Below are 20,873 nucleotides of genomic sequence, written 5' to 3'. Positions count from 1 at the left end.
AGAATCCTTGTACGTTGTGTTGCATTTAATTTAATTTCAGGCTTGTTGTACTATTGCACCGAAACTACGGTTTCTTAACGAAGTAGATGTCGCCCTATGTCACACAATAATTTTTGTAAATAATTTTAAAGTATATAAATAAATTCTATTGGCGTCATTACCACGATAATTATACCGAACATACTGACATATTGTCATCACAACATAATGACAAATCCATAATAATGGAAAGTTAGGTTATAAATAATATAAATTCAAAATTCCTCTAAAGAGTCTAGAGACTATACGATTTAACACGTTATTCAGTCTACCTTTACATTAGCTAATAACATGTAATTTGACTTGAAGTATTTAAAACATCCCTTTTTACCGAAACAGGTATGTATGATACTACAACTGTCTACTGTACTGAATAGTTTAGCCATTGTTTGGAAATGTAAGTTTTTTATTAATTATGTAAGTACACACCTTATTCTGTTTCCATTAGTACACTAAAAATTAGTTTTATAAATGAAAAAAATATCATTTGTTTTTAACAATATTTTTATTTCACAATTTTTTTTTTTTACTTCGAGTTTGTTAAATACTGTTAAAACTTTATTTAAATAAAAAAATACAATTTGGATTTAATCTAAAACTCAAAGTAATTGATTGCAAATTTTTATTATTAGTTGATACAATGCTTGTTTGTGGTAACTTCAACACTTAGTTCAACACTAGAATTACTTAAATTCTAGTAAAAATATTGCTGAAAATTATTAAAGTTGTAGGTACTATTAATTTGAGTAAACTAATATATAAATAATTAATAATCATTTAATAATTGTGTTAACAATAATGAAATAATATATTTATACCTACATATTGTTTTTAGTTGAAGAAGTATACTTGCTGCTTGTATTTATAGAGCATTGAATTTTTTATTTAGATTTTACCGATTTAATACTAGGTGTGTATGTAGTACAAAAATTTGAATATTTTAGTGACTGATTAATACCTAAGGTATGTCATTTGTTGTAGTGTTGTAAAGTGTTTAAATGTCTTTTAATTTGTTATTAACTATATCCTTACAGTTACATAGTTATGTGTGTATCACTTAGTATTATATACCAAGAAGTGTATTGCATACTACATAAACATCATTGTCGATTGCATAGGCGAAACTAGATAATTTCATAAGGACAGGCCAAATGATAAATATCAAAAAAAAAAATTCTAATTACAAGATAAGTTTTTGATTAAAATTGTTATTTTTTATTAAATGAGTGTTATCCAGTCAGTATTATTAGATCAGGCCATGGCCTGACTGCCTGGCCCGTCGTTTTTCCTATGGTCAATTGTACAGTAATATTTCATTGAATAATTACTATGTAATAATAATTGAGTTTCAGCATGAATAGTGGATTTCAACGCATATGCTGTTACAAAATTAATTTGATGACAAGAATAAATCATTTATCCATTCCAGCCCTGCTATTTACATTTATTGTTAAAGCATTATAATTTATGACAAGAAATCATCATTGAATCTGTTATAAAACACAATATTTTTGTATAATCATTTAATTTTATATGATAAATAAATAAATAAATACATTTATATACTTATTTATGTATTGAAAAAGTGTTACTTGTCAGTACAGACATGGTTATTTTTTTAGAATAAATAAATTATGAAATTAACTTATAACTAATTAATTAAATTGTTAGGTTTGTTAAAATATGAACTAATTATCATAGTATCATAATCGATTTGCACTTAAAATATTTGACATTTGTATCTGTTTGTAACGGTTTGTAATAAATAATAATTATAATCTTATTTAATATTTAATTATTTTAATTGTCATAACTATGTCTGCTATTGTCACAGTATTCACAAGTTCAATGGCGAATTGAAATAGAAGTGTATAATTTTGAATATAATATATTTTTGTAATTTTAAAAATTAAAGTCTATCTATTTTAAACTTTTCAGGTGTTGTGATCCTGCTTTTCCCGACCGATTTCCGTACAGTAGCATTGCCTTATTTAGTTGTAGTTAGTATTAGTGGTAGTTGTAATTAAAAAAAAAAAAAAAAAAGTAATTTTAGCTGTAGTTTTAACGCCCCCCCCCCCAAAAAAAAAAAAAAATAGTTGTAGTGGTAGTTTTAGTTGTAGCTGAAGTTTTTTTTTTAAAAAAAGTAGTTAGTGGTAGTTGTAGTTGACAAAAAAAAAAAAAATAGTTGTAGTTCTAGTTGTAGTTTTAGTTATAATCTTAGTTGTCGAAGAGGGTCTCACTCAGACAGCTAAAAGTGCCGACGAATTGTTAATTCCGACACGCAATAGTCGAAGAGTTAGCTCAGACATCAAAAAGTGCCGACGAATTATTAATTCCGACACGAAATAGTCGAAGAGTAAGCTCAGACATCAAAAAGTGCCGACGAATTATTAATTCCGACACAAAATAGTCAAAGAGATCTTACTTACACAGATAAAAGTGTGGACCTTTTTTTAATTCATACATAAAACAACTTATAAGCTTTAAAATGAGTTTAAAAGAAAAATTGGATGAGGTAGCTCATTATATTGTGATCCAATATCCAAAATTAAATTTTGGAAATGTCTCAGTTTCTGACAGTTGTGTAACTAATATTTGCAATATCATCTTTAATAAAGAAAATGATCGTAGTTTAAAAAAAACAATTGCAAATGCTATCAATAGAAACACTTCATCTCTTCGTAAACGTATTACAAGTATGAACAATACTGAGTTATGTAATGTGTCAGAAATGAGCAATTCTGATTTATGCAATGTGTCAGAAATTAATAGTACAATAATAAAATGTATTGAAAAGTATAACTATACATTTTGTGATTTCTTAAATTACAATAACAAAATTCTTAAGATATATGCAGAATCATTAAAGCCCCTGCAGATATTTTTCACCGTAATAGAGTATATCAAAAATGTAAAAAACACTTCAATGTGTCTTTGTGCAATCCATCAGATGACACAAACCATATAGATTCAAATACTGCTTATATTAATGAAAATTTTGTTATTAAAAATAATAGTTTTGAAAATTGCACTTCATATTCTGATTACACAGAGCCTGAGCTTGTGCAAAATGACTATGTTTCACTTGAATACACCAGTGTATCTCCCCAAAGTGATTATAATTGGACGATGAGGGATCCACCAATACTTAGTAGTACTCCAATTCTAACAGAAAACATAATCGTTGAATCTGATTTTGTTACACCAAGTAAATTAGAATGCAGAAAAGGTGTTGGACTTGTGGCAAGTCCCCTTAGAAATGCATTTTTTAAGAAAACTCCGGTTAAGTCTGGTGTTGTGCTGCCTTTGGAAACAAAAAATTGTTTTCCAAAACAATATAACAGCAATGAATGTCAATTTTTTGAAGGAATTTTCACATTTTCATATGATGAGTGGTTCCATATGTTATATACACATGTTAACGGTAAAAAACTTTTAGATAAGACTAAATATCCTATTATGTTCAGAAAGCGCATAAGAACTGTGAACAATACGTGTGTTATTAATGCGAAAAGGTTAAATATTTTAATAACCATTGCAATGTGCTCATGTATTGTAGTCATGAGGGGTGCAAAACTTTTAGAATAAAAGTTCAGGCTCAAAACCGAACGTTTGTGGCAAACGTATATAGTTCTGGTTTAAATTACCATCACAATCTAGATGACAATGGTCTCACAAACCACGTAAAAGGGTTTCAGCGAGACTTGAACAAGGAAGCGCTACAAAAAACTAAAGCGTTTTCCTTCAGGTCAGAAACTATTGACATGGCATCACCCACTCAGTTGAATTGTGGCAATTTGCAAGGCATTAAATCAGATGACGCCATCAGGAAAATCAGATCAGAGGCTTTGACTGCCGATGATTACGATAAAGATGATTTTCATGATATTTTATTGATGTGTAACGATAAAGAAAACAACTTTGTACAGCATGTCGGTATACCATCAGTGCACTGCTATAGTAAAGAACAGTTATATATACTAAAAAAACTGATTAAAAGTCAAAATGCAGTAACTGGTTACATGGATGCAACTGGTACATTGGGAAGGAAAATTGACAAGAACAGCAAAAGAGTTCTTTACTATGTTGTAGTCGTAAATGTCCCTTTACCTAGAAACTCGAGTGTCGCGTGTCCCGTTGTTGAAATGATTAGCTCAGCGCACGACATAGTTGCAATTTCACAGTGGTTGAACGCTTTTAAAGCATTTGTTTTGAAACACAAACTGACTTGGCCCGTATTCACAAACATAGTGACGGATTTCAGTTATGCACAAATGAATGCCTTGTGTATAGGATGGAATGGTTTTACCTCCATATTCGATTACCTTAACTGGTGTTACAGAGTATTGGTTGAAAACAATGATGGGTCTAATGTCACGATCATAAACATCTGTGCGAATCATTACACAAAAATCATAGTAAACCATGTCTATACATATTTTCAATCAGAGTCAAACGACAGTAACACTGTAGAAAAAACTAAAATAAATAATGTTATTGATTGGATATGTTTACTGTTTAACACAAAGAGTTTGGACGATATAGAAAATTGGTTCAAAATATTTTCATTAATATTGTTATCTCCATGTAGTACTGGAAATACCGAAAATGCCATTAGTACAATGAGAGACAAGTGTAATGTTAACCACCTACTGTCGAATGAATTGAACGACGAAGGCAAAGATTATTCAGAAGAGATAAATAAATTTCTATGCGAATCCGACACGAGTAATTCCATGATGTACTGTAGATTTCAGTCTATCAAAGAACATGTTAAAACTGAAGTCTTAAATTGTGCTGTAAATAGTGATAATACAATTATTAATGAATATTATAATGAATCATATTTACACGAATTCATAGTCAAGTGTGTACCTTTCTTAGCATTGTGGACACCTATTATGAATAATAAAGCCAACAATGGCATTGAAATCCATCAGAGTAATGCTACTGTTGAGTCTTGGTTTAAAACGGTAAAAGTTGACATACTTGATGGCGACCGAAGGTGGAAATGTGGTCGGTTTTTAAAACTTATGAAACAGCGTGTGATAAATGTACACAAACAAATAAAGTATAACATTAGAAAAAAAACTTGTACGCGTGCACTTGATTTTGACAATAAGTCACGGCAGATAACTACCAAAGTAAATGGGAAAAGAAAAATCTCAGCAATTTCTAGTCATAACCATTTGGACGCAATAGAAAGTTGGGGGAAAAAAGAGAAACAACACAAACATCTTCAACCCACCAAGTACCGTCCTTTAGAACCGTCGTTAAGAATCCCAAAATCTTCAACCACTGCTACAGCAGATGAAAATAACTGTACGCCCAAAGTGGTCGATGGTATTGAAAGTGTTGTGGTCATAGAATGTGACAATGTAACTAGGTTCACTGTTGATGAGCCTATTAACAACGTGGTTGTCCGTGATTTAAGTAAGCCATTGTCGGATGATTGTTTAATGAAATCCATTTCGACACCTGGCAGTCATAAATCTCCTTTTCGACTACCAGTGAAATCTATAGATTTATACGACAATATGCTCCCTAAAGATTTGACGTATTATAAACCAATTAAGATGCCAAAGAACAGAGATTATCTAGTTGGAAAATATAATTACATATCTAGTGATCAAAATCATAACATTCTGACTGACCTTTACTTCCTAGATTTTGATTCATTGTCTGGAGAAAATTGGTTATGCAACTTTGTAATTGATATTTGTTTGTTGTCTTATGCTATTAAGTTGAGTTTAACAAACACGCACATTTTATCATGTCAAAATGTGACACAGCTGATGGGAAAAAGAGAAATAGGCGAAGAGCATAAAAAAATTGCTTTCACTGAGAACAGTATGGTTATCCTACCATGGTTAGTTAATAATAATTCTCACTGGATTGTAGTTTTTATAAATTTCAAAACCAAACAGTGTTACATCATGGATCCAAGTATGCCGTATGACACAGAAAATCGACCATCAAAACTTCGTTCCAAAAAAGTATTTGAAACATTGAAATTAAATTGTACGTACGGTGACGACAAACGAAAATGTCCAACGTTAACACTAATTGCATGCCCTTTAGAAAAGATTCCGATACAAAAAGATACATTTAATTGTAGAGTTTATGTAATATATTACGCATTTACAATTATGGACAGCTCTAAGTTTAGTTTAGAGTTTGATCCCAATATTCACAGAGCATATTTAAAGACCTATCTCTTGGAAAATTCTGAAGACATGACAAACATATGCCTATACTGTAACTGTCACTCAGATAAACATCGTTGTCATCAGGAAGATGAATGCGTAGAATGGGTGTCGTGTTCTTTGTGTTGTCGCTGGATAGCCATCAGTTGCATTCCTAAATAAGACAGAATTGTTAATTACGAAATTAATGATTTCTTCTGTTTGTTGTGTCAAAAATTATAAAATTAAAATATATTAAACATAGACTTCAGTAAGTTGAACAAGTTCAACTTAGGTTAACTACCAATTTGTATAATAGTTGACTATTTTAATAATAATAGTTAAAATGTCTGGAAATAACTATTTCGTCAAACTAAAGGGCATTAAAAAAGTATTTAACTAAATTTATTATTCAAAAGTATCACTATTTGTAGAGCTAAATGATTACTACAATATAAATAATTAATTAATGTTTGGTATTAGAAAGTAGTATGTGTGAATGTAAGACAAGAACACTTAAACAATTATGAAATATTTAAACAATAACTATAAAAACATGTTACTATATTTAAAACAATAAACCAACTAGGTATCTAATAATATTATTATAAAAAATTGTTGATAACTTTATAAGATATTTTTGCATGCTAAGAAAATATTCTACACAACACATAGATACCTAGTAGTATGTAAAAAAAAATAATAGCAATGTTTTGTCAGATGCAATTAAAAAATTGATAATTGTTTCAAATAGTAAACGAAAAAAATATATTTACAGAATAACCACAAGGCAGCACCTTAAATCATGTTTAAATTACTTTTCATTAAAAAATGCCCGGTTTAATTTAATTTTTAGTAGCTAGTCTTGTTACAATAACTTGTAAAATATTTTAATCCCAAGACTCATATACATAGGTATGTTAATCATTAGACATAATTTTAATACACAATTTGTAACCACACCAGTCATGCATTTCATACATCTGCATAACTGACAGTCCGCAGTCTGATATTTCAAACTGGGACGGCATTAAGTGTTTTGATTTGTTTAATTTATATTTAATGAATAAAAATATACTCACTCAACATTTCAACGATGATCAATCCAATATAAAAGGTACAATCAATATGATCATCATGTTGTTGACCTCTCCGGAACAAAATTTAGATGAAATTAAATTACTGAAATACTCGTAAAGATATAATTAGAATAATTTTTAGAAATTAGTTTCCATAGATAATCCAAATCAGTATTTAAAAAGATAAACTTTTTTACCATGTGTATCTGTTCATTAACACCTAAAGTTATAGTTTTTTCCGGGCAGTTATTCATTATTCTATAATGAAGTAATCAATGATTTAATTGAGTTGTATTTAAATTAAATTAAAACACTACATAATGGCATATCAAGATACTAGTTGTGCATGACATACATTTAGGATAAAGTTAGCAATAAGAACAAATTTTGCAAACTGTTTTAGTTGAATTGATTAATATTCCAACTTTATCACTAATCAACAGCTCTGAAGACATACTCGCATCGCAATTATCTTTTCTATGAATATAAATAAAAACAAAAGTGATTAAAAAACTATTGGTGTTCAATGTTACCTATATTAATTTTTACATACCTAGACATAGTGTAGATATAGCATGTGAACGTAACATGTTTTCCACACAACATATCAGCTGGTAGTTTGTAATCAAATTGCAAACCTAAAAGTGTAACAAAAAAAATAGCTAATTTATACAACGAAACACAATTGACTTAGACAGATATATAAAAATACTAGATAGACGACTCCCTATTCCTACAATGTAAAAATTATGAAGCCTACAAAATGGTGGAAATTCTCTTATCTAAAAGGTGTATGTTTACAAAATATATATTATGATAAAGTGATAAACCGTATAATAATAATGTTATGGCGGGAAACAAAACTATTAAAAATGTATTAATAATATATAATTATAATAAATATAATTATATCTTAAATTCTATTATTATTTTAGTTAATTAATAATAACATTAATACTATTATTTATTATAATAAACGAGAATACAATGCAGATAAACATGTTTAATAAAAAAGTTTAAAGCTTATCCAATACACACATGCTTGAATTTGGTTGATCTGAGTTCATTTAATAAATTAACTAAATATAAAAATAAACGTTTTTTGTTCCTAAGTCATACTACAACCTAATAATGTAAACAAAGAGAAAGAACAAATAATTTAATTTAATATAAAAAAAATAAACTAGGTGAAGGCTGGAATTTACTTGTATTAACTCTAAACATAGGGTGTAATTAAATCTGCAGCTCATACGTTTGACTAAAAGTTAAAACCTTAAACTCATGATTCATTAAATTAGTAAAATTCAATTTGCTTTTATTAAGAATGATTTTGTATAATTATTTTTAGTTGTTACCCATGCCAAAATACAAATATTATAACCTATATGAATAAATCAATTATGCAAGACCAAAATAAATAATTATAATTATAATACCTAACATATTAAGGATTATATTTATAGATTGCTATATTATACATTTTTTTATCATACCAATCTTTTAAAAGATGATGCACAATGATTAGCTCTCTTAAACAAGTAGGCATCTAATTAATAATTTTAGTTTTTTATAGTAATGTGCCATAAGTAGTATTCTTTTACAAAATGGTTTATTTTTGCTGTGTTTGGCAGTGCAACAGAAAAAGAGTTGCAAATAATGGTATCCATTTTTTTCGTAAGTATCATTTTGAAAATTGTTTAAATAAAATGTATAGGTACATTATCTTTTGATTTTTAGTTTTCCTTTATTAAATAAAGAAATAACAAAAAAGTGGATAGATGCAATACAAATAAAAGGATTTGTTCCTACAAAATATAGCAGAGTATGCAGTAAACATTTCACTCACTCAGATTTTAAAAATATTAATGGGCAAAGTTTACACTTAAAACTGATGCAGTTCCATCAGTTTTTCTTCTAAAAATTGTTTGAATTGCAAAAAATGTTTAATATATACATAAACATTAAAATATATTTACTTTCATAATAACTTACTTTGAACAATATAAACACATAAGGAAATAGTATTTCAAAAAGTAGGTAGGTACTTATTAATAATTTATATAACTGTTTAATGAATCTAAAGTTAATAATATGAGTTATAAAAATTAAAAATCATGATCTTAGAATGTCTATTGTCTAATATTCATATGATAAATATTAAATTGATAACAATGATATTCTGTATCAGTGTTGTGAATATGTAAACATTTACCTCTTAGATAAAAGAATTTCGGCCATTTTGTGGGCTTCAAAATCATTTCCAAGTCGGCTATCTAATATTTTTATATATCTGTGTAATAAACAATATAAATGGTTTATCTATAACCGTGGTAAATAGTGGTGTTTTGTGATAATCGTTGTCTTAATAAATAATCATAGATTATTTATAATTATGTAAATAATTCCATGTTTATTTTGTCATGAATAATTCAATAATAGTGAATTGTGATTTATAATTGTATACTGTAGTTGTGATATAACTAGTTAGTAGTTGTGTTTGAAATATAACAATGAGTAAAATTAAATTATCTGGCGCTCAAAACAAGAAACAGGCTAAAGAAAAAAAAGAAAAGCTGCAATCTATTATCAATAAAACTAAAAAAAAATGATCAATTATTTAGTACTCAACCAGCAATCACTGAAGGTAAATATGGAAATTCTAATAAAAAAAAGAAAATGTAGATTTAGATGTAGTAACTAATAAAAATTCTTCCCAACAAAATGTACTTCCAAATACATTAGAAGTTTCACAGTCACAAAATATTTCTAATACCACAAGTATATTATATACTATATACTGTATATATTATTAATTTTATAATCCTATAAACTTACGAATAATTAGTATATTATGTTAGGTACATAATATTTACTTTACTTTCAAAGGCTTGGGTTAGGGGGGGGGGGGGGCGCCAGAAAAATGTTTGCCTACAGGCGCAAAATATCTTAATCCGGCACTATTGACGAGGAAATAAAAACACATATTTAATAATATTTAGTAATATTTAATAATAAAAAAAAATGTTTATTTAACAGTAGCTGCAGTTGCCTCAGCAGCAGTAGCTGCAGCTGCCTCAGCAGCAGCAGAAGCAGCTTCAGCTTTAAGCTTTTCAGCCCTGGCTATTGCTGCTTCTGCCGCTTTTTTTGCAGCTGCTGCAGTTGCCACATCTTGTTTAGTGGCTGCTGCTGCTGCTTAAACCAGCAGTCAGCAGTCTTATGGCCCCTCTTTGAGCAATATGGACATTCTAGAAAAACAAAAGAATTGAAATTAAAACATATCCATGATAAAATGTTAATTGGTTTTTTAATACAATTGTAGATGGCCTACATTTCTGCAAAGGGGCATTTAAAATAAGATGTTATAATATACGAAGAGTAATTTAAGTAGATAATAAAATGACATCTGACAAACTATTTAAATTATAATAAGCATGAAATATAAAATCAATAATTTTAGGTGAAAGTAAAACAAAGTGAACGTATAGAGTTTAAGTACAAATGAAAATGTTGAATATATTATTTTGCTATAAACAGTGATAGGTATTATTACTTTATAAGGTAATTAATAATTATATAAACGTTATAAAAAAACTTTATGGTTATGAGTTCTAACCAATAAAGTACTTTAGAAGTGAAATAAATAAGTAACTAAGTTTAAAGAAATGTATATACATAGTCATTATTAATGTGGTGTATTACTTTAATTGAGTTTAATATGGGTAAGGTTTGATACACCTGGATATAACATTTATGTAGATAGAACTCAACTATAAAAACTAATTAGTAGGTAATAACTATACTTACTGTTTCTGTTGTATTGGCCATTGCGGCCTCCACCACCAGGACCTCGGCCCCTCCTTCCGCCACCGCCACCGCCACCGTAATTATAAACTATAGTAGACATCTAAACATAAATACAAATAGTTAAATTATAGGTATAAAGTGTATAAGTATTAAGTGAGACAAAGTTATTTTAACCTTTTGGCAGGCGCGTGTCATACTTTATACGACAGAATGCTTTTCATACATATTTAATTAATGAAGGATAAATAAATAATTTTTAATACAAATATTTTTTTATATTAAATAAAAATATTAATTTAAAATCTATGTTGTCATTCAAAAAAGTAAAAAACTTAAAAAAATTATAAGGATAAAAAATATTAAAAAATATAATTTTTTATAAAAATGTTGTTTTTTTAACAATTTGAAACTATGTAAAAAAATATTTTCAAAAACATGAATACTTTTGGAAATAATGAGTGTTTTACGCTCAATCAATCATCCTGTATATTTAAAGACATATTGTTTAAATTAAAAAAAAGTCGGCAAGTGGGTAACGCTCTGCTGTACATTAGGGGGTGGGGTGGACCTCGGACTAGGGTAGGTTAAATTTCAATGCAATGATAGGTAAAATCATTGTATACGAAAAACGATTCTGAAAGAAAAGATGATTTGTCAGTCTAGAATATTATATTTTAATATTATTATTAGGACAAAAAAAATTTTATCGACACTTCAAAAAAAATTTTTCAGAAAAATTGAAAATTTCTGTTGTCTATAGTATAAAGTTCAAAAAAAGTCAAAATTCTTTGAAAATTTCAAGTATTTACATCGATTAGTTTTTGAGTTATATAGCAAAATAAAAAATTTAATTTTGACGAAAACTGGTTTTGCGTAAAAAATCCCGTTTCCCTCATTTTTTTAGGGTTTTTCCCGATTCATTTAAAAACATTGAAGATTTTTAACTTTTAACCCCCCCAAAGTACCAACTAGATTCAATTTCCTTTTCAAAGAGGGGCTGAGATCAAAAATCGAAGCATTTTTACTGCTCCAAATGTTGTCGACAGACACAAAAAAAAAACACATCATTGTAAAATCAATATATTCATCACTCCGTTCAGAATCTAAAAGTATCTAGATGAATTTATTTAGATTAGTAAACTATTTATCTAAGATAAACGTTTAGATACCTTATAACTTTTTATCTAGATAAGATAAAATATGAGCAATAAACTATCTAGATAAATATCTAGATAAGTCCGAACACTGGTTATATTATACTATTATATAATTATTCTTTCTAGTAAGACTTTTTACGTGCGATATGATCTCATAATTGCTTAGAATAAATTATTATTATTATTATTAATAATTAATAATATTAATATTATTACTACTATATTATTATTAGGTATTTTTTTTTTATTAATATCGAAGAGTTTTGCTAGTATTATAACACGCGTGGTATCATGTTATCAGTTTTTTTTGGGGGCTTAACATAATTAATTTTACGTGCATATGTAATTCAATTTACATACATGTTCAATTGTAACTAATTTAATAAATAATTAAAGATAGTTATAACATACACACGACATATAGTGTTGGAAATATTTTAATTACGATTGCGTACACAACATTTTTTTAAGATATCTACCAAAACGTCAATGGAACTAAATAATAAGTCGGAAATTTAAAACCGACAACATGAGTCGGCCATTTCAGCTCAAATTGCACTTGCAATGAAATAAAATTATACACCTAATAATATATAGATTAAAAAAAAATATGGTTGTACATTTAATTTGGTTTATTTATTTATACATTTAGTATTTATTGGTTGTCTATACTTGTATTATTAAGCTATGTTTGGTTTATGATCGTAGTGATCGTATTATAAATAGAAAACATCAAAAAAATAATGAATATCTATTATTGTCTTGCGTTTATCATTAACCACATTGAATAGTTCTTCCAAACACCAGCGGCACAGGCCATAGTCATAAACTCATAAATAATATTATTGTGAGTAGGATGATTTGGTAGGTTCAGCATCTCCTCCCCCTTAAATTTTACATGTAAAAGCATAGGCTCCTCTGTATAGGCAATTCGTAGTACAGGCTCCTCCCAAACAACGAGTAATAACTCAATATAGGCAACCTGCAACACGCATAAACCCATCACCACCGCCAGAGCCTGCACGTAACCGGCATATATTTTATACCTTCTCCTTCAAACCTCCACCTTTTGAAGAAAAATAATATATATAATATTTTGATTTCGACTAAATAGGATACTTGACCGTCAAATATTTTCCCCAATTATATTTCCCCCCTTTTATTTACACACACACACACACACACACACACACAACATATTATTTACCATCATAAATGTACATACGTCATACATATATACATACATACAATACATACGTAAAAACATACTCATAATATAATATAAGGTATACCTACAACATCACACATATCTAAAAATATTATACAATTTTCAGATTATAATCCCATTCGAATAAACATCATGCTAATGCATAGGTACGTTATACATCGGAATGTATCTCAAACAAACACACATTCAAATATATTATAATATAGTTTACATATATATATACTTACATAATATTATATCCAAACAATCATACATCATTATCACAAACCCCTGAACATATATTATACAATTTACATAATATATACTTACATATCAATAAACACATATTTAGCATACGATACATACTACATAGGTATATATTACATATAATTATGATATGACCATACAAACTATACCGGAACTATACTTACAAACTATAATATCATACATACACACATACATACAATATGCTCATAATATAATATAAGGTACCTACAAAACCACACATATCTAAAAATATTATACCATTTTCAGATTATTATCTCATTCACTAAAGCATACGTTAACGTTATACATCGTTATGTATCACACACACACACACACACACACACACACACACACACGTCATAGTCACACATAGTCACAATTATAAACAATAAAACATTCCAATCCAATAGTGTCAACCTTAAATATATTTTCCACCCCGCCACCCGTCCTCGCACCCTTACAACATCGTACGATAACAAACATGTACAAGCCTGTAGTAACACGTCCGAGTATTGCCGATGAATTCCAACCATAAAGTATAGTGCATAGAACAATATTATGAGATCAGTCCCTTTACCTGCATTCAAGTGACAAGTCGTGTTATTTCAGAGTTCTTAAGTGTTTTAGAGTGTATAAAAATATCTTACAAGTATTATAAAAATCAAATTATTTATTTTACTTTAATGAACACCATAGTTCATTTTTCTACCACTATATTGTACGCATACGCTAGTAAATCGCTTAAATACAAATATTTTACACTTATTTAAAGTACAATTTCTATAATTCATTACCCATATATTCGTTGAAGGGTACAGTCTTGTTTCGCGAGTTCGACTAGTGTTCTTCAGTTTTAAACATAATCATGTTTTCGTGTAGTGTATGCGATAAAACCTTTACATTGATCAAAAATCTACATAGACATGCCAAGTCACACGAATCACACACTAAAATCGTATGCAGTATTTGCTCAGAAATATTCACGCGAAGAGATAACCTCATCAGACATAAAAAAGAAAAAACATCGTAAGTATTTTTTTCACAATAAAAATTTACAAATTTATTAGATAAAATATTCATAATCAAATTAATAATAATAATACTATTTTCAGGTTCAAATATTATAATCCAACAACAACCAACCATAACCAGCGAGAAATTCAAGATTTTTTTAAACCAGCTGAAAACATTTACGATTATAATGGTAAATATATTATTCATAACTTTATATTTATATATAACTTACTTAAGTAATTATAGATATATTAGATACTTTATAAAAAATAGAACACTTCATGTAGAAATATTACTTTATCGTTGAATTAAAATAAATATTGCTTTATACCTTTCAAAATATTTAAAATAAAAAATGCTATCAGTTTTTTTTCTTCAAAATCGCATAAAACAATAGGTAAGTAGGTACATGTAAAAATAAAAGCATCTTAGTGAAAATACATAAAAACATACGGAAACATCATCATTTCTTAATAAAAATAGGAAAAAAATATTCTAAGTTGTATAAAATCATGGAAAACATATAATAATTTAGATAAAATCTTGATAAATCCTATAATTATCATAGTTAACCCCATTAAGATCATATGTATCTATATTATATATATATATATATGTGTTTTAAAAAACGTTCGTAAAATTGTTCAATAATTTTGATAAATTCATGTAGTAATATATTAATTCAAAATATTTCCATACGATTATTGTCATAGCGCTATTAAAAACATACATCAATTATTTTATTTTATTATATTTTTAAGTATAAACAGTATAAATATATTTGACCATGATGTACATAATATATAACAATACGATATGAATATCTTATTTTTTATGAAAAACATACACATTTAATATAATAAAATCAAGAAATAATATCTTAATAAACTGAACTCTAACACCTTACTGTCACTATAATTATTTCATGCTACACAAAAGAACGTTGTGTATATCATTGCTATAACCGAGAGCCCTATGTCATATTTGTTTTGCTGTTATATATATATATTATATATATATACATGTAAGTAATAATAGATAATATACCTACCTCATTTTATTAAATGTATATTTTAAAAAATCGTATTTTCTATATGATAAACACACCACCAATATTTTATTTTTCTTCAGGTATTTTTACTAAAAACGTTTATATTTCTAACAAATATAATAATATAATAATATAATACAATCTTTTCTTTCTCATTGAAAACTTTATAGATTTTCAAGCTGTTACATGCATTTCCATAGTTTTTAGCAATACAATAGTAATTTTTTTTTTCAGTTCAATCTCGCAATGATCATAAGCGCCCATATCATACTGAAAATTCAAACGAAGCAGCAAATGCTAAAAAGACACGCATGAGCATTGTCAAGACACGAGGATTCATTAAGACAGGCACATCGTTATCAAATAAAATCAATTGGTATTACGTGAAAAATACAGATAATTTGACCAACTACAGAACATTTTTAGAATCAATAAAAAAAGACTTAATAGAACTACTCAAAACACTATCAACAAAACAACCAATCAAATATAATCTTAAATTAGAAGCAACATATGAACGCCCGAACGTAGAAAATTCAACAGAGAATAGAGCATTTAAAACCTCAGCTAAGGAATTGTTTATGGATACAGATATCGAAGCTAAAATTAATCAAGATTTTGTTAATATTTTACTTGAAGAAGAAATTTATACCTCTAAAGGAAGCGGATTTACGTTACAATCAATAGATGGTTTACTGTTAGGCGTATATAATTATACACCTATGGGTGGTTCGTCTTATATCACACTTCCGGAAGACATCAAAAATAAAAAAGCAATTATCAATCCCCAAAACTCAGACCAACAGTGCTTCAAGTGGGCAATCCTTGCAAGACACGTTTCGGGAAATAACAAAAATCAAGTGGCTGAAAATTATACAACTCACGAAGAAAAATATAATTTTTCTGGTTTAACATTCCCAACGCCTGTGAGGGAAATACAAACATTTGAAAAAAATAACCTTAACACGTCTGTCAATATATTCGGATTAAGACGAGAAAATAATAAAAAACATATTATTTATCCACTTAAAGTTGTGGATGAAGAAAAAAAAGATCATTTCGATCTACTGATAATTACCAACGGAGATAAAAGCCACTACTCATACATATCAAATTTCTCACGTCTTGTTAGAGCACAAAAAACGGGTCATGAGGAAACTGTTATATTTTGCAAACGTTGTTTCACATCGTTCGATAATCGACCCAGAAAAAATACACTAAGTGGGCAGGCAGCCCTAGATCAGCACACTCGGATATGTGGACAACATAAACCAATTCTACCTAAGATGCCTGATCCCGGTACATTGTTAGAATTCGATGGGTGGAGTAACACTCAAAGACATCCGTTCACGATATATGCCGATTTCGAGGCACTCCTTGTTAAATGTACCGAGAGCAAAGGTGGGAATACGTCAGCATTCCAAAAGCACGAGCCGATGAGTTATGGCGTGTTTGTAAAAGCAACAGAAAACGTTCCCATAGATCTGTTAGAAAAGTTCGAATTACCACAAAAACCAATTATTTTCCGTGGTAATGAGTCACGTCAAGACGTAGCCAAAAGATTTGTGAATGAAGTGACTGAGATTGCAAGAAAAGTTGAAGATTTGCTTACAACAAATAAACCTATAATAATGACTGAAGAAGAACAAAGAACACATGCAATGAAAATTACTTGCAATTTATGTAAGTGTATTTTTTCCGACAAAAACCCAAAAGTGGCAGATCACTGCCATCTTTCAGGCAAATTCAGGCAAACTTTATGTAATACTTGCAACCTGAAACTGCAAAAACCTAACTTTGTACCATGCTTTCTACACAATTTGTCTAATTACGATGCACATTTCATCGTGACCGAACTCGGAAATGACACTAAATCAATATCAGTGATTCCGAACAGTGAAGAAAAATACATTTCATTTTCAAAACACGTTTCGAACAACTTTTCAATTCGATTCATAGACTCTTGTCGTTTCATGGCATCAACACTATCAACACTTGCAGAAAATTTAATAACACCTGGGTTCGCGAAGTTCAGAGAAACCGCAAAAGCATTCGTACCTAGAGATATGGATCTTGTCACACGTAAGGGTGTCTACCCTTACGAGTATACCGATAGCTGGGACAAGTTAGAAGAGACGAGTTTGCCTAAGGAAGAAGATTTTTACAGTACACTAACAGAAGAACACATAAACGACAAGGAATACGAACACGCAGTCACAGTATGGAACCATTTCAAATGCAAAACCCTGGGAGAATATAGCGATTTGTATTTAAAAATTGACGTGCTATTGTTGGCTGACGTATTCGAAAATTCCGAGACCTTTGTTTGAAAACATACCATTTAGATCCAGCCTTTTATTACACGGCACCAGGTTTTAGTTTTGACTGTATGTTAAAATATACCAAAGTAAAACTGGAATTGCTTTCTGATTATAACACCCACTTATTTTTCGAAAATTCAATCCGCGGCGGCCTTACACAAGCAAGTATGAGGTACGCTAAAGCTAATAATAAAAAAACCCAAGATTACGACTCAACAAAGCCTAAATCATGGGTAGTTTATCAAGATTGTAACAATTTGTATGGCTGGGCGATGTCCCAATACATGCCGTACGGTGACTTTAAATGGGTTGAACCTAAGTTAGACGGATTAGATGCTTTAACGCCGACCTCAGATAAAGGCAGAGTGTATGAGGTGGACATATCATACCCTAATGAACTTCATGACGTTCATAACGACCTTCCATTTTTACCTGAGAACAAAATTCCTCCTGGTTCAAAAGTGAAAAAACTTATGGCAACACTTCATTCAAAAAAAAATTACGTAATCCATTATCGAAATCTGCAGCAAGCCATAGCAAATGGATTAATTGTAGAAAAAGTACACAGAGTTCTTGAGTTTAAACAATCGGATTGGCTAAAAAAATACATCGAACTAAACACTGAAATGAGAAAGAAGGCGAAGAATGAATTTGAAAAGGATTTCTTCAAACTCTTAAACAATGCCGTTTTTGGAAAAACCATGGAATCTTTACGGAAACGTTTTAAGATGGAACTAGTTTCATGTCCGCGAAGATTACAAAAACTCATCAACAAGCAAACATTTAAAAATTGTACGACATACAGCAAAAATCTAGCTGCTGTCTCATTGGCAAACAAAATTATCATGTTTAACAAGCCAATATATATAGGTAATAATTTTACTTGCATAAAAAAAAAAAAAAAAAAAATGTCATCTTAGTATTAATAATTTTTAATTTATTGATTATTTTTGATTATAGGTTTCGCAGTATTGGATATCAGTAAAACCAAGATGTACGAGTACCACTATAATGTAATGAAGGCGCATTATGGCAAAAATATCACATTAATGTACACAGATACAGGTATATTTGAATTATTATTATTTTTATTATAATTATTATCTTAATCATATGTTTTTTGTTTCTCAGATTCGTTAGTATATTACATACTGACTAATGACTTTTATAAAGACTTGGCTGTTAATTCAAACTTGCTGGACAAGATGGATACATCAAATCTCCCGAAAGACCATCCGTGCTATATTCCCGACCGTAAGAAGATCCCGGGTTTGTTTTCCGACGAGACGGATGGACTCGTTATGACAGAGTTTTGTGCGTTACGGGCAAAATCATATGCCTACAAGCTTAATGGGATGGAAAAAATCAAAGCCAAGGGAATCCGTGGGCATGTGGTAAAGTACCACATGTCATTCAATGACCATAAGAAGTGTCTGTTTGATGACAGTGATTTAGACGTTTTCACTCAAAATGTATCCATCCAATCATTCAAACACCAGCTCAAGACAATCAAATCGAACAAATTGACTTATAATAACTATGATGACAAGAGGATTATACTTGAAGACAAAGTACTTACCTATGCTCATGGACATTATAAATCTGTTTGTTAATTGTATTTATAAAAAATATGTATATATGTGTATTTGTTTTTTTTTTACAGTAATAAAAGTCTTATAGCGTATTACAAATCTTGCTATTATTTATATTTCCTTTATCCATACATTTTCTTACATTTGAAGTAACTTACATTGCAAAAGTGCATACATATAGGGTAGGAATTAAGAGTACCTATGTGTTTGATAAAATAATTAATAATAATAAAAGTAAATCATCCTGAGTTGAAAAAATAATATTTTTATTTTTTATTTTTTCATAGTATCAGCCGTTAATATAATTACTACCTAATAAACATATATACATTTTATTAAATTCCATAGTATCAATAGACATATTATTGCAAGAACAATAGAAGTATACTATCATGGTATCATATTTAATGCTAAATTTAGGTGTTTGGATTAACATTAACTGACCATGGAATTACTGAGATGAGTAGTATACATTTGTATGTTCTGCGCACTTTTGACTGCGGAGATTGCAAATTTTTAAGGGGGATTTTTCCCCTCAAACTTTTTTTTTCTCCGCTCTACCAGACTGCGGTGATTTTAAAATTTTTAGGTGGATTTTCCCCCTCAAACTTTTTTTTCTCCGCTGTACCAGTAAAAAACACTGATTTAAAACCAATTATTTTTTCCCCTGTTACACATAAAGTTTAAACAGTGTATACACTATTTATTTCCCGTGTATCACAGACGGAGTATTCCGCTACAACCAATAAATTTTTTTCTATGTTACACATAAAGTTTAAGCAGTGTATATACACACTTCATAATTATATTTTTTAGTCATGTTTTTTTTTAAAAATAAAAAATAATACGTTTTGGTTCAAAATAAAAAAAATATATTTATATGTATTGTCTCATTATTCTAAATAATTTTAAATTGATTAAACTAGTTTTCTACTTCTCTAGTAAAAGGTACATATTCTACAATGCGATCATGAATTAATAAACAATAAGCAGTTACACCTGAAAGAGATTCTGATGCTTCAATTCTAATTGAACATCTACTGATGAAGCTGTAGCTGAATCATTCTGTTTTGACGTATCGATAACAATAATTGGAGCTTGCGTTAGAAATGTAGATGGGCTTAATATCGGGTTCCGAATACTTTTTTCATAGTACG

General features: G+C 29.0%; 2 protein-coding genes and 1 pseudogene across 2 annotated transcripts; 2 read left to right on the top strand and 1 right to left on the bottom strand.

Annotated features, from left to right (window-relative positions):
• Positions 1–4,792: 4,792 nt before the first annotated feature.
• On the bottom strand, positions 4,793–5,509 carry LOC126554809 (uncharacterized; annotated as a pseudogene).
• Positions 5,510–14,856: 9,347 nt separating this feature from the next.
• Positions 14,857–18,218, top strand: LOC126554807 (uncharacterized). Its single transcript, XM_050209834.1, has 2 exons — positions 14,857–14,942; positions 16,038–18,218. The coding sequence occupies exon 2, from the start codon at positions 16,115–16,117 to the stop codon at positions 18,131–18,133; it is 2,019 nt and encodes a 672-aa protein (XP_050065791.1). The 5' UTR covers positions 14,857–14,942; positions 16,038–16,114; the 3' UTR covers positions 18,134–18,218.
• Positions 18,147–19,809, top strand: LOC126554808 (uncharacterized). Its single transcript, XM_050209835.1, has 3 exons — positions 18,147–18,994; positions 19,085–19,189; positions 19,256–19,809. The coding sequence occupies exons 1-3, from the start codon at positions 18,193–18,195 to the stop codon at positions 19,735–19,737; spliced, it is 1,389 nt and encodes a 462-aa protein (XP_050065792.1). The 5' UTR covers positions 18,147–18,192; the 3' UTR covers positions 19,738–19,809.
• Positions 19,810–20,873: the final 1,064 nt, after the last annotated feature.

The sequence above is a fragment of the Aphis gossypii genome, unplaced genomic scaffold (genome assembly GCF_020184175.1).
Source record: "Aphis gossypii isolate Hap1 unplaced genomic scaffold, ASM2018417v2 Contig00608, whole genome shotgun sequence".
Lineage (NCBI taxonomy): Eukaryota > Metazoa > Arthropoda > Insecta > Hemiptera > Aphididae > Aphis > Aphis gossypii.
This window is presented reverse-complemented; position numbering and strand designations above follow the sequence as displayed.